The sequence below is a fragment of the Rhinoderma darwinii genome, chromosome 2 (assembly GCF_050947455.1).
Source record: "Rhinoderma darwinii isolate aRhiDar2 chromosome 2, aRhiDar2.hap1, whole genome shotgun sequence".
Taxonomy (NCBI): Eukaryota; Metazoa; Chordata; class Amphibia; order Anura; family Rhinodermatidae; genus Rhinoderma; species Rhinoderma darwinii.
The window spans coordinates 112,565,090-112,580,878 of NC_134688.1; the positions used below are offsets into that span (position 1 = coordinate 112,565,090).

Below are 15,789 nucleotides of genomic sequence, written 5' to 3' on the forward strand. Positions count from 1 at the left end.
TTTAGTGGGAAATTGTGAGAAACATTCCCTCCACATAGGAGGCACATCTGAGGGTAGCGAGGCAGAATCCTCCAGGTCGGAATCTGAAGCATAAACAGGGGCCTGAGCATAGGGGGTCAAGGATGGTGTGTCCCCCAGTTCATCTCCCCTCCCCGGCTGCTGGATCGTGGGCCGTTGGGGTTTAGGTGCAGGCCAAACCTGTAGGGCCATTTGTGCTGAGGGCTGTGTCGTTGGTGGATCAAGCGGCTGTACTGGGTCCCCTGGCTGTGCTTGTGCACCACGTGGCATGGCCGCCATCGCCCCAGGCAGAGAGGATCCAGCTCCCTGCTGATCACAGGACGAGGTGGAGGGCAGTATAGGGGAGCTGGGAGGGTGTAGTTTAGCCATCTGGCTATTCAGCTTACCCTGCGTGCGGGGAGCTGCTCCATCCCCTTGTGCAGACATCTCTCCTTCCTGCCGACACGAGGCTGTCCAAGATGGCCGCCGCTGGAGCTGAGGGAGCGGCGTTGCTTGCCGCCGGAGAAAATAGCCGTCTAGCGTTGGTGGAGCAGGAGCGACCTGATGCAGTGCTGCAGGGGTGAGTCCAGACCCATATGTGGGCACCTATTGCTGCGGAAGGCTGCGATTACTGTGTGGCAGGGCACGGAGCTCCTCGCTTATGCATCCGGCGCCATCGACTGCTGGCCACGCCCCTGCCCATTCATTTGAATGGGTTTGCCGACGTACTGTGCAGACCACCTGTAATTTACGCATCGTCGTTTGACAGCTGTCAAACGACGACGCGTAAATTGACTGCCTCGGCAAAGAAGTGCAGGGCACTTCTTTGCAACGTAATTTGAGCCGTTCTTCACAGACGCCTCGCATAATACGAGGAGGAGCTTTTACGGCTGAAACGAGGCAGCTGTTTTCTCCTGAAAACAGTCTGTCATTTCAGCCGTAAAAGCCTCTCACCGTGTGCACATACCCTTAGCCTACATGGGAATCCGGCCGAATAGTGCATTTTTTATGTGCGTTTTTTACATTTTGATGCGGAAATAGGTGCATTTTTATGCTGCGGATTTTGGTGTGTTTTATTTTTTTAACCAGTCAGATACAATTCGCAAGTGGAAACATAATATAAATTGACATGCTACAGATTTGAAAACATGCACCGCAGGTCAATTTACGTGCAGAAAAAAAATTGCACCATTTAGATGAGATATTTTAAAATCTCATTTACTCATTTACTTTGCTGGTACTGTATTACGCTGCGGATTTTCCGCAAGAAATGATGTGCGGCGAATCGTGTCGTGTCGTGTGCATTTGGCCTAAAAATTCTGCAACATCTAGATGAGATTACTTGAAATCTCATTTACTTTGCTGGTACTGTATTACGGTGTGGATTTTGCGCAGGAAATTTTGCACGTAAAATTTTGCACGTAATACACATCGTTGGCATTTGGCCTAAGACGGTACTATTTGCCCACTGTATGGTTGTATTAGTTGAGCATTTTATAACGGTGAATATCATACTACTTGGTTTATAAGATAGTGACACATTTTCATAGCAGGGGTTCCGGGATGTTTTAATTTCTGAGTAATTCCTCTTGTTGGCTACTATAGTAAGGAAGTATATCTGGCTAGATGATGTGTAAAATGCCAGCTGTGGTATTCCACCCCTCCTCAGAAATATTCATCCTATTGCTGGGGAATACAGAGGAGGGGTCCAGGGAGAACACGTTATTCTTCAGCCTATATGTACTATATAGATGTATTGTATAGATGCAGTGTGCGTATGTATGCATGTGCTCCGTGAGTGTGTGTACACAGAGAGTACATATAAAGATATACATATATAACAATGCTCCGGTGGTCCCCACTGGTCTTTGCTTATTTTCCTGGTGCGATGACGTGCCGTACATGACGGCTGCAGCCAATCACTGCGGTGAGGCTAGCATGTATGGCACGTGACCGCTGAGGCCAGTGAACAGCCGCAGTCACATGAATGTACGGCAAGTCATCACTCCAGGAAAAAAAAAAAAAAAAGAAAGAGCGGCGGGGGATTTATCAGGTTAGTCATGTTTTTTAGCTTATTTTATATCATTTCCTGTATCTTCTGTAATTGCTTTAAACTCTCGGGCAAGCCCCTTAAAATTTCTAAAGGTGGCCCAGTTTTCATAACAGTCTAGGCTCAATAATCCGCCCTTTGTACAAATGCTACAATGATGACTGCTAAGAAATTAATAAAAAAAAAAAAAAAAGAATCATGACTAATTAAATATTTGTGACATATCATTCAATGAAAGTTGTATCAGATGAAAAAGCATTTACATTTTTGTAGATAAATTTAATACAACTTCATTTATTAGACTCTAGACAACCTCCTTTAAAAGCTATGTTCACTTTTTCTATCTTTAAAAAATGTAAACAACTTTGCAAATAGTCTTGAAAAATATATATCCTACCATTTTGTGTATGCAGCTCCTTTACAGACCTATGTGTCTCCATAGTTACAGACTACAAACAAACTTGGTTTGTAGTCAGATCCAGCTGTCATGACTACACTAAATCTAACCCATCTTCTACTCTCTATAGATAGGCAAGAAGAGGGAACTGATAGTTTTTTTTTTTGTTTGAAGTCTTCAATCAGGAGACATTTCTCTAGATAGGAGCTGCATACCCAAACGGTAGGTTATTCTTTTACCAACGACTTGCTTTATATTTGTTACATTGGGTAATCAAAACATAGTTGTAAATGTGCACAAATTCTTTAAGAAATATTCACTAGAAATAAAAACTATATAAGCTCCATCTGCATGCTGTTTGTTATTGGTTTATCACTCATAATCGCAGCTACCTGCTACACAAGCCGATTCATAACAGAAAGGCCATTTATATGAGAAAACATACTTTCTTCCGTTACCATGCGACTCAATACGAGATCCCCTTTAACAGTTACTAGCTGTGCCCTGTAATGTAATGATACTACAATCCACCAGCAGCTTTCTGCAAGTCTGACAGGAGCCCCGCCTCCAATAAATCACCCCGCCCCGTAAATGACGCTATGAAAGTCTTCAGCCTTGCGCAGCCAGAACGTTCCTATTGGTCACTCCTTGTGATGCTACGTTGTAATTGGCTTCTAACTCTGGTTTTCGGGATCTGATTGGCCAAGCAAAATCAGTGACTTCCTGCAAGTGCAGCAAAAAGAAAGCGGGTTCAGGCGGAGAGGGATGTGATATTTGGCGACTGGAGAAAGCTGTCGCGACAGAGACAGCTTGCCTATCCACTAAGGTTATTATATGTTAGCGGTGTCGCCGTGTTCCTACGCAGTGCATCTTGCAGTAAACAGGTGAGCTCTGGGCTGCAGTGCTTATACATACAGTACTTCTTTAACAGTGGCAAAATATTCAAGAGTCTGCTGAGCACTGTAATGCAATAAGTCATTGAGCTAAGAAAACTTACTTTTGGACTCCATTTGGTAGGAATGGTTTAGGAATAATCATCCATAATGCCTGACGCCCCATAGATAAGCTCCACAAATGGATTCAGATTTTATTTTTTAAATGAACAATCTGTACATGTGTTTAACATCAGTTTTAATTGTCAGATTGTTTCTGTATATGTTCAAAGAAAAAAAAAATGTATGTGTGTGTATATCCGGATTGTATTTCTATTACCTATTTGTGGCACGCTTTACCACGCTACTTACTGCAAGTTGTATATCTTAGAAATGTGTTATTAGCTAGTTTTTGGTCATATACAAATAATCCTTCTTTACAGTGCCCACATAGTAGTGCCATGCAAGCCCCAAATATTACCATACAGTTCCCAAATGACAGCGCTCTACAGTATTGAATACTGCCAAACAGTGAGTTACAGCCCGCAATATTTATTATAGAGTGCACACAAAATACAATCAAACAAATACAAGCCGTACCCGAATAAGTGCCATACTGTGGCCAAATAACCGTGCTATAAAACGGCCACATTATATAATGCGTCCAAATACCCATAATAATCCTGTCACGCAGTGCTGAACTAATGCTGCCAGCTAGTGCCCAAATAATACCCCCATGTATGGCTCAAATGATAATTCAAATATTATTGCCAGTTACTGTATGAATAAAACTGCCATATAGTGCATAAATATCATAGTGTATAAAAATGCCAGTGCAATATAGTGGCCACACTCCAAAACAATCACTTCAATATCTGTTCTATCGAGTTGACAAGCAGAAGAAGTATCTGAGTGATCTTGGCTCCCAAATTAAAATATTTAGAAAAGAAAAAATAATTCTATGTATCTATGTAAAAAGCCAGTAGTGGGTAGGCCAGTTTTTTTTTAAAAAACATTTTTTAATAATTTTTGTTCCCACACGAACGACCATTGTAATAAAACACCGTTTTACTTTTTAATTGGCTGATCAACCGTTTAGAAACAAATGTCATTTAAATAGAAATCTGATAACTTTGGTCTTTTCATTTTCTAGGGATAAGAACGCTTTGGCGGGGTAGGAAGGCCACTATGACCACTGAAACGTTTGTGAAGGATGTGAAGCCTGGACTAAAAAACCTGAATGTGCTTTTCATTGTCCTTGAAACCGGTAAGGCACAGTGAAGAAAGCAAACAAGAATTCTACACATTGACATAGCAGCTGATATTTTTTTGTTCTAGGAAATTATCTATGCCATCTACTGTTCCTACTGGGACTAGCTATTCCTCAGATTCACAGTGAGGCGTAATGCACACGGTCGTGCCCGTAATCACGGCCTGCGATTGCGTGCAGGGCTGGCGGCTGCGGGCGGCATTTTCGTGCTGTGCTCCCGGCCCCTAAAAAAACAAAAAGTAGGACATGCTTCATAATTTATGGCCACGGACACACTTCTGTAGCGATACGGAAAGGTGTCCGCGGCCAATAGTACCGGACGGGTCCGTAATTGCGGATCGTATTGCGGTCTGCAGTTAAGGAGATTTTTTACGGTCGTGTGCATGGGGCCTAAAGAAGGCTTGTCGTCTCTGGAGGTTTTAACCTTTTTTTTTTTTCTCCAGACGGTTGAAGTGCCCCCTTGTCTTTTTAAAAGGATTTTACATGGAACAGATTTTCCATATTTTTTATGTATGGGCCATTTATATACTTATACAATGCATTTGGAAAGACTTCAAATCCTTTAAATTTTTTCACGTTTTCCCCATCATTCCGCACTTAATACCCCATAATGACAAAGTGAAAACGGAATGTTAGTAATCCTTGCTAATTTATTGAAAAGGAAGAAGTTAAATATTGCATTGACATAAGTATTCAGGGCCTTTACTCAGCCCTTAGCTGATGCACCTTTGGCAGCGATAACAGCCTCCAGTCTTCTTGGGTATGATGCCACAAGGTTTGCACACCTGGATTGGGGGATTTTCTGCCACTCTTCTCTGCAGATCCTCCCACGATCTGTCAGGTTGGATGAGGACAGTCGGTGGACAGACTTTTCATGTCTCTCCAGAGATGTTCGATTGGGTTCAAGTCAGGGCTCTGGCTGGGCCTCACAAGGACATTCACAGAGTTGTCCCTAAGCCACTCCTGTGTTGTCTTGGCTTTGTGCTTTGGGTTGTTGGAAGGTGAATCTGCGGCCCAGTCTGAGGTCCAGACACTCTGTATCAGGTTTTCAGTAAGAATATCTCTGGACTTTACTCCATTCATTTTTCCCTCAACCCTGACAAGTCTCCCTGTCCCAGCTGCTGAGAAACACCCCAGAGCATGATTCTGCCACCAGCATGCTTCACTGTAGGGATGGTATTGGGCAGGTGATGAGCAGTGAATGTTTCCTCCAGACACGACGCTTAGAATTGAGGCCAAAGAGTTCAATCTTGGTTTCATCAGACCACAGAATCTTGTTTCTCACAGTCTTTAGGTGCTTTTTTTTTTTTTTAGAAACTCCAGGCGGAACTTCATGTGTCTTTTACTGAGGAAAGGCTTCTTTCTGGTCACTCTGCCATAAAGCCCAGGTTGGTGGAGTGCTGCAGTGATGGGTTGACCTTCTGGAAGTTTCTCCCATCTGCAGACACATCTTTTGAGCTCAGCCAGAGTGACCATCGGGTTCCTGGTCACCTCTTACCATGGCCCTTCGCCCCCAATTACTTAGTTTGGTAGGGCGGCCAGCCCAAGGAAGAGTCCTGGTTGTTCCAAACTTCTTCCATTTAAGAATTATGGAGGCCACTATGCTCTTGGGAACTTTCAGTGCAGCACAATCCTATCTCTGAGCTTTACAGGCAGTTATTTTGTATAGAATTTTCTGATGAAGGCGTGTGTGGGCCGAAAACGTTTATAAGAGAATCGCTAAATAAAATATTTCTATTTCATTGCAATCTTGACTTCTGATAGTATTAACGATCGTTCGTCCCCATCTGTTTGAATGGAGCAAACGAGCGCCGATCAACATGCTGTATTGTTGATCAGCACTCGTTTAATGGGCACGATATCTACCCATGCAAAAGGACCATTAGGCTGGCTTTACGTGCTACGATTTTATCTAAACATATCTGAACCTGTTCAGGACCTGTCACTAGATCCTACAAAGTGAGTTATTACACTCACGTAATTGCTGCTGTGTCTGTGAGTCCAGCTGTGTTTGTTGCTTACTTCTGCGTCCCCCTTTGCTGAGATATTGCCCCCCAACACCGCTGGACTAACAGACACAGAGGCAATTACGTGAGTCTAATAACTGTTAGGGTATGTTCACACGGAGTGTTTTCGGACGTAAACGGCTAAAAAATCGGAAGCAGAACGCCTACAAACATCTGCCCATTGATTTCAATGGGAAAAACGTCGTTCAGTTCCGACGGGGCGTTTTTTACGCTGCAGTTTTTCATAGACTCTATAGAAAAACCGCTCCAAAAACGGCCGTTAACGCTGCTAAAATCGCGAGTTTGATTAAAAAAAGTCTGAAAATCACGAGCTGTTTTCACTTGAAAACAGCTCTGTATTTTGAGACTTTTTTCATTTTTTGTGTGCACATACCCTTAGTAGGAGCTAGTGACCGGTCCTCTTTAACAATGAGCAGATAGATATAATGTTAGGTTAAATTTTGTATTCCCACGCAGTTATGAAGGTACTAGAAAGAAAGAGTTTTCTGTGATTTTTACATTGATCTCGTATCCCTAGAATAGTTTATTAGTGAATGATCAGTAAGGATCCGATCCCTGAGTCCCTCACTGATGGGCAGAACAAATGATCAGCGGCGCCCCTTTATTTTAGTAGGCGACACAGTGATGTCCATACAATCTTGACTGTGCCTGGTACTGCCGCTCTGCTTCTTTCACTGCAGTGGCCAATGCTGCCCTTTTGTTCTATCTTTGGACAGGCCATCAATTTAAAATCCTGGAAAACTCCTTTAACTGAGTCAGCGGTTCTGCCAGCCCCCAATTTACTAAGGGTTGTGCTATTTGTCTGCTAGAGATGAGGCCCTCTGTCCCAGAACACATGAAAGCAAGCAAATGTGTGAGACTTTTCTATATAAGCATGTTATAAGAGGATTTTGTGCATAAAAACAAAACATATGGACATGACATACAGCATTCTTCTCTTGGCCTTGCAGGTAGAGTGACCAAGACAAAGGATGGACATGAAGTCAGAACGTGTAAAGTGGCAGACAAGACTGGCAGCATCAACATCTCTGTGTGGGATGATGTGGGGAATTTGATTCAGCCTGGAGACATCATCAGGCTTACAAAAGGGTAACTACTTGGACCTTTATCTACATAAAGTCTCCCGACTGTCAGGAGACCCCCCCCCCACAAATGAGAATATGCAGAACTGCTGAATATTGGGCCAAAAAAGGTCTGGGGTTTATTAGTGTGAAGCTTAAAAATCGTTTTATATGATTATACATTATTGCTAAACTGTTTGTACATTATAACATTTTTCAATATGGAGACTGTTAAAATGATGCTTCTATGAGAAGCTATCGATACCTTTTGAGAGGTGGAGGAGAGAATAGGTTAACCCACAGCTGCATCCCGAAGGTTCGAGGCATGCAAGGAACCGGTATGTGCAGTTGAGTTGTGTAATTCCATGATAGTCTGATAATTATATTGAAGAAAGAAAGGGTAAAAAAAAACAGGGAAGGGAGGAACAGTAATGTAAAAAGAGGGAGAGCGAGAAGAAAAAACCAGAACGTTCACTAACCACACCAAGAATCAGTCAGTAGTCCGAACATCATCTTTTCGGAGAGTGTCCAAGTATCAGGGGGTTCAGGTTAATTCCATTCAGTAGAAGCATGTCTTATGGAACTGCCCAGAATGGCTTGCAGTGGGAAACATGTGGTCCTCCATACACATAATTTTGTTGTCTAATGAACCATTGTCCCAATGATGGTGACTCTCCAGTGCGCTGAAATACAAGCCTCCGCATCATTTCAGAGGAGCATTATTCCTCAGGTTAGGCCATGAATATCCGATTAGTGGGGCTCTGACTCCCGACAACCCCACTGATCCCCGCTGTTTTGAAGGGGCTGCGGCACTCATATGAGCGCTGCTTTTCCTTCATTCCTTATCTGCTCGTACTGTGAATCGCCGACACACATGTAGCGGTGATTCACAGTATTACAGCCTTCTCTCATTCACTTCAATGTAAGAAGGCTGTAATACTGTGAACCACCGCTACAAGTGTGTCGGCGATTCACAGTACGAGCAGATAAGGAATTGAAGGGGAAGCAGCGTTCGTACGAGTGCCGCCGCCTCTTCAGAACAGCTGTTCGGTGGGGGGTGCTGGGAGTGGGACCCCTACCGATCAGATATTGATGACCTATCCTGAGGATAGGCAATCAATTTCTTATGACTGGACAACCCCTTTTAAATTACTACGTAAAAAAAAGTGCTTGAAAACCATGTTTGAATCCAGCCTAATGGTAAAGTCTTATGAAGATGACCCCTTTTCATCTAAAAGCGGGCTCATTGAGGGTCTGGCTTCTCTAACCCACGACTAACTGCTGTTATCGCTAGGGGAAGCCATGTCTGCCCAGAAACATAGCATTACATGGCAGCTATTCAAGTAAGTGTCTCTTTGTTCTGGCTCATATGGGAGGGACGGGGACTCTTAGATCTTCTCCATATCTGTTTTGGTAATACTTGTATTCCCCCATGAAATAACAATACTGGAGGATCTTTTCTTAAACCTCTAAGAATAACACAGCTCCAAGCATAAAGAGATCCAGTTTGTTGCACTTCTCTATAGAATCCTGACTTCTGATCCCATAACTGTCATGGACGATGAAGAAAAGATGAAACCGCACTCCCGGATCAAAAAATACAAGGCTGAATGCACACGTTGCGTATTACGTGCGGATTTGCCTTGCGGATTTTCATGCAGCAAATCCGCAGCGTAATACAGTACCAGCAAGTACTACACGGTGCAGGTTTTTTTATGTGCGAAAATTGACCTGCGGTACGTATCTTAAAATCCGCAGCATGTCCATTTCTCCTGCGTTTCCGCCTGCAATTTGCAAGTGGAAACGCAGGATAAATTTACGTAGCGGACTAGTTTTAAAGAAAAACGCACCAAAATATGCAGCATAAAATCGCACCTATTTCGGCATCAGAATACTGCACCTAAAACGCATCAAAAAACGCACTATTAGGGCTTATTCAGACGAACGTGATATACGTCTGTGCAACTCGCGTGATTTTCACGCGCCTCGCACGGACCTATATTAGTCTATGGGCCCGTGCAGACGGTCCGCTGCGTAAAACTCACGACATGTCCATTCTTTGTGCGTATTTCGCGCATCACGCAACCATTGAAGTCAATGGGTGCGTGAAAATCACGCGCACCACACGAAAGCACTTCCGTGGGACGCGTGTGATTCGCGCAACAGCAGTAAAACTATGAATGTAAACAGAAAAGCACCACGTGCTTTTCTGTTTACAAACATCCAAACGGCGTGTCATAATGATGGCAACTGCGCGAAAACGACGCAGCCGCGCATCATATGGTGATGACACACGGAGCTGTTCAGTGCCTTTTGCGCAAGCAAAACGCCGCGTTTTTTGCGTGCGCAAAAACGCACACGCTCGTGTGAATCCGGCCTTAGGTTTGGTTTTAGCTGCGGAATTATGTGCGTACAACTGCGGTTCTGGTGCGGATTTTTCGCCCTAGCTACATAGCCCATGTTGCCCCAACACATTATGTGTGTAGGGGGGTGTCACATGACTGGCACCATGTTTAATCATTCAGTTAGGCCTCATGCACACGGCCTTGCCCGTAATCACGGCCCACGATTGCTGGCACTGACGGCCGCGGTCCGCATTATCGGGCCGTGCTCCCGTAAAAAAAAATAAAAGTAGGACATGCTCCATTAATCTATCTGTAGCGATACGGAAAGGTGTCTGCGGCCAATAAAACCGGGCAGGTCCGCAATTACGGAGATTTTTTACGGTCGTGTGCATGGGGCCGGATACATTACACAAGACTAATCTGTGGGCTATACCATTTTACTGTGACAGGGGCCTCATGCGCTATAATAAATGTATTAGAAATTCTGCTCACATACATGTATATTCGAAAACTATGATTTCTTATTCTACAAATAACTAAAAACAAAACTGGACAACCCCTTTAATATCTCAGGCGTGAGATCCAAGGTTGTGATTGTGTCTTTTGAAGACATGCAGCAGACATTCTGTCACCCCTTTCAATACTTTCAGCTATGACATGCTCTTGCTGGTCAGTTACGACCCCTTACCCCACAATATTTTCTTATCCTTTTATTAATGTTCTCGTGTTTTCAAGGTCCCCGAGGTTTAGTCTCCACACTCTACACCCACCTCCTATATGTCAAAATCTCCCACACATTTGGCTGCTGAAGCAAAATGGGAGGAATTTATACCTTCGCTGACTGACAGGAGGACTGGGTAGAAGCAATGGGTTCTCATCTCTCTCTGTTCCTGGATACTAATAATAAATTCACCAACATTCCCTTAGGCCCCATGCACTATCCGGAATTACAGACCCACTCATTTCCATGGCCGTGTCCTTTTTTTTGGTCCGTAATTATGGCACGGACTGGCCCATAGAAGGCTATGGGCGCTTCCGTAATTGCACATCCGTAGCCATTCTTAACTACGGAAGCGTTGCTTTGCGACGTCAGGGGATTCCCCAGTTTGCAGGTCACATCCTCGTTTGATTTTGGAATTGCCAGTGATAAAATGTCACTCACAAGACTACGGGGGGAGAGCCTCATCCTCCGCATAGAAGAAAACACTGATTTGGAACAAAAGAAGGGAGGATTTCAAAGGGTGGTGATGTCGCTCCACCAGGACGAATGGGATTCGGCGACCCAAAAAGAGTGGAAAATGCTCGGTAGGTTGACCCCCACCCCCCCCCCCCCCACCGAATTCTTCCCCGTTCCCTCTTTTAAAATATATGTAATTTTTAACATTAATAAAAAAAATGTCTACCTTATTTTCACAGTGACCAATGCAAAGTCGTGCTGGAATACCTGCCGTGACCAGTTCTGGAGGGCGCTCATGTCAAAGGGTCGGAGCAGGGATGGGCAATCCAAGAAAAAACCCTACATGTACACAGAACTGCAGTTTTTAAGCGATGTGATGGAGATTGGGCCGTAAGTATATCATGTTGTCATTTTTTAAAGCGTTTGCTATGTTCCCCAGTTATATGAGGGACATAACATACCGCCATCCGTCACGAAATGTGATGTTGCTAGCTGTGCTGCCAGTGCGTTTTTGTTTTTTTTTACGCATGGCGATATGTTATGTCCCTGAGATACCTGTGAGACATAACCTTTGGTGACGGATGGCAGTATGCTATGTTTCTAGGTGTGATGCTAGTGTTAATTTAGAAAGCATGGGGATATGTGATGTCCCCCAGATACCTGACAAACATAGGATAGCTCCATCCGTCAACAAATGTGACGTTGCTAGGTGTGATGGTAGTGTGTATTAATATATATATATATATATATTATTTATTTTTTATCTTTTTTTAAATTAAAATAGATTCTGTTTGCAATCATGGATCACGAGATAACCTTCAGGATGAAGACTTGGATATATTGTGTAGTGAGTCTCCATCTGTGGGAAGAAATGATGCAACACCAGAGCAAGTTGCAGTAGAATCTGGTCAGCAGGAAGAAGCGGTTGACGTGGCAATGGCCAGAGTTCAAGGCTGTAAAAGAACACCGCATCAAGAAGATACTCGGGCTTCGATTCATGCCCAGGTGCTAGCCCAGCTACAAAAAAGAAGTCAGGACACCGTGGAGGATAGCTTCGGACGAAATGTTGCCATGCATATGAAACGAATGCCCTGTGAAACACAACTACTATGTCAATCGGCAATCCTAAGCATAATTGATTTTTTCATGATCAATCCTGCTCCGGTGGAACTCTGCAATGCCATTGAGTTCCATCGGAGCAGGCAGGCTATGCAATTCTTCCCCACACCAACACCACCACCATCTCAAAGTTCCTCACCGTATCCTGGATATCAGCCATCCTCCCAGCCACTATTTTCCCAGGATCGTGGCATGTATAATGCCCCCAGCCGGTACTCTGCTGGCCAGTTCTCCTACCATCAAGGGCAGGGAGGGGAACCTCCAGCTGGTAATGTTCATTGGCCCTTCAACTGAGCACTTTGTCTGCTTGCAAATTATTGTTTTCTTTATGTACACATATATTTTAGTTTTTTTTATAATTTAAAAAAACTTTCAGGGAACCAAAAATCGTTGTCTTTTCTTGTTCGTATGGGTTTGTCTAGTTTATGGGTAATAAATAGACACATTAGCTTTATGTGTAAGGTGTGGTCTGTATGGGTACGTACGTTTGTTGTATGTTTGTGTACTGTATGCGGGATGTATGTAGACTTGAATATTACATTACACAATAATTTTTTTTTATTTCAGCAGCATGCATTTTGGAGCGCACGTGCATTTTATTTAACAGATAATTCCATCATCCTTTATAGTTTTAAAAAAGTATTTGTTTCTTGAGGTAAAAACCGCAACAAATAGCAGTTGTTGCGTTTTTTTTTTTTGGCGGGTTCGCAGCAATTCTGCGGCAAAAAAATGCAACTCGGAGAAAAAAAAATGATCTTATACTTGCCCAAGAGTCTGTTTCTTTCTCCACAGATGACGTTTCATCCCATGCGGTGGCGTTCAAATGGAATGAAACGTTATCCCTGGAGGCCGAGGGAGAGACAGAGGGCCGGCCGCCTGGGATGACACTTCCTCCCATGTGACTGCGGCTGCAGCCAATCACAGGCTGCAGCGGTATCCTGGGATAAAACCTCTCAAGAGGCCGGCCTGCTAGCAGGCCGGCTAAGTGCAGCAGTTTTCCGCAGCGGACATTCCAGGCAAAAAACTGCACTACAGTTTGGTGTGGTTTTTCGTACGGGCAGGCCCTGCGGCATATAGGGCGGATACGCTGTGTGCTTCTACACAGCGTATCCGCCTTGTGTGAACTCAGCCTATTGTGATTTTTCTTTTTTAAACAAAAGTTGAACTATCACATTTAATATTGGTATGTCTTTCTGTACACAATACCTCTTATCCCTTACAAATACAAAAGGTATATTGACAGAAATACATAAGCTCGCAACCCATGTCAAGGGTACTCATTGTCTTGCAAGTCCCTAACTAATAACTAAAACCAGGAACAACTAACTAGCGAACAAAAGAAATAGTCCAGAACCAACACAGAAATGTCAACTGTCCGTATCAAACTATCTACCTCCATGGATTGCATACATCTGCCAAGTAACCGCCCCAGCAGAGGACACAAAGTAGTCCGCATAGAATTCCTGAGTCAACAGTCCATCTGCTCCGGGTCTTCCATGCATGGTGTTGTCCACAGGGATAGTAGAATTTGGAGGAAGCTGGTCCAGGTCAATGTCAAGCGCAGACTCCTGAATGCTGTAGAAAATGTGGAGAATGACGCTGGCTTGGATAACCAGCATCACGTTCTGTGGATCCATTTGAAGAGGGCCCACCATTTGCTGCTCAGAATCCCGAAGGTACGCTCCACATACAGTCTCGCCCGGGTGAGCCTGTAATTAAAAATGTGCCTCCAGTCATCCAAACCACGTCGAGGGGGAATGGCCACAACACATGGAGGGAAAGTCCAAATCCTTCATCTGCCTCGATGACTAATGGCGCTGGAGCGCCAGAAAACCCAGGGAGTTGTCTCGGTTCTCTAATGGTGAGCTGGTTGGACTGAAGCCGTTCACCCATTCTGGAAGCCCTGAAGATGCCAGCATCCGAAGAGCTCCCATAGGCAACAATAGCAAACTGGCAGTCACTGTCTGCCAAGGCCTACAGCACCACTGAGAAAAACTGTAGTTGAAATATAGGGACCCTGAGTGAGGCGGCTTCTTCACACGAATGTGTTTCCCATCCAGCGATCCGACACAGTTGTGAAACTGTGTAGAAGCCCTCAGCAATTCTAAGCCAGTCTTGAGCCTTAGGCTGTGGCGTCAGCGACGCTCTCAGATGCTCCCAGATGGTGTTGCAGGTCAGACGGATTATCTGTGAAATTGTTAATGAGCCCAGCAGAAACTCCAAATGCAGGGGTGCAATTGAGTTCCCTGTTGCCAGGTATTTGTAAAAAAAAGAATATTAATGCTAGCTGTAGCAGGGTGACATGGTGGCAATGTGCACAGGGGACAATCCGATTATACTACTTGTAGCAGGGTGACATGGTGGCAATGTGCACAGGGGGCAATACGGTTATACTAGCTGTAGCAGGGCGGCAATGGGCACAGGGGATACTTACGGTTATACTACTTGTAGCAGGGTGACATGGCGGCAATGTGCACAGGAGACAACTACTGTTATACTATTTGTAGCAGAGTGACATGGCGGCAATGGGCACAGGGGACAGGTTTTCTTACCTGAGGGTGACGAACCATTCCCCCGTAGAGATGCACCGTCGCGGGATTCCGAGACGTAGCTCCGACAGCAGACCGTCAAAGCTTGAAATTGACGTGCGGCAGAAGTTGTTAAGAGCCAGAAACCAAAACTATATCAGCAGACGAATCCAACAGAGCTCTCAAAATGCACAAATGCCAGAGAGATCATGTGGCCATTTTAAGGGGTTGGGACATGTTTGTGACATCATTTGCAGCCTCCCTCTTTTTTTTTTTTACGGATCAAATACGGATGCACTTCGGTCCGTATTTACGGATACAGGTCCATATATACGGATAATTTACTGATGACTACGGATCCGAATTTACGGACAGTATTTACCGATGGATGAAAATAGGGTAGTGTGCATGGGGCCTTACTCCACTTTCGTTGTTCCATATGGGCAGATCCCAAGCCGCCAGATGTCATAGGTGCCCTGTAGAAAGAGCTGTATATTTACTCCTTTTGTATGAAGGTCATAGACCTACTTTCTGAGGTAGTTCATAATGCAGAGATAAGATTTTTAGAAAATATTCCACGGTGAAACTCGGTTTCTGGCTCACAAAGCCATCACAATGAGATGGATGGCAGAGAGACCCCATCACTTTCCCAATCAAAGACTCTGGAGAAAAAAGCATTTTTTTAAATGTAAAAATCCAGGATGTCCTACTAAAGTTCAACAAGTGTGGGGATTATGGTGTGCTTCTCTAACACTTTTTATTGAACGAGGATTTCACAACATTTTCCGATATCTCTGTGTCTGATTTTTAGGCTATTTCGTTTTTTGTTTTGTATTAACGTTTGACTGAAACAGGTTTTTAATTCTATCTTTTAATTTAATGTTTAACACCTTCGCGACCAGCCCACGTAGATTAATGGGCTGCAGCACTGGTCCTTGTACCTGCA

General features: G+C 44.1%; 1 protein-coding gene across 1 annotated transcript in view; it reads left to right on the plus strand.

The window, feature by feature from the left end:
- The first annotated feature begins 3,165 nt into the window (after window positions 1-3,165).
- NABP2 (nucleic acid binding protein 2) overlaps window positions 3,166-15,789 on the plus strand; it is a 30,934-nt gene continuing 18,310 nt past the window's right edge. The window contains exons 1-3 of the mRNA XM_075850184.1: window positions 3,166-3,328; window positions 4,470-4,583; window positions 7,564-7,702. Coding sequence (XP_075706299.1) covers window positions 4,505-4,583; window positions 7,564-7,702 — 218 coding nt within the window. The 5' untranslated portion in view covers window positions 3,166-3,328; window positions 4,470-4,504. The remainder of the gene's footprint in view (window positions 3,329-4,469; window positions 4,584-7,563; window positions 7,703-15,789) is intronic.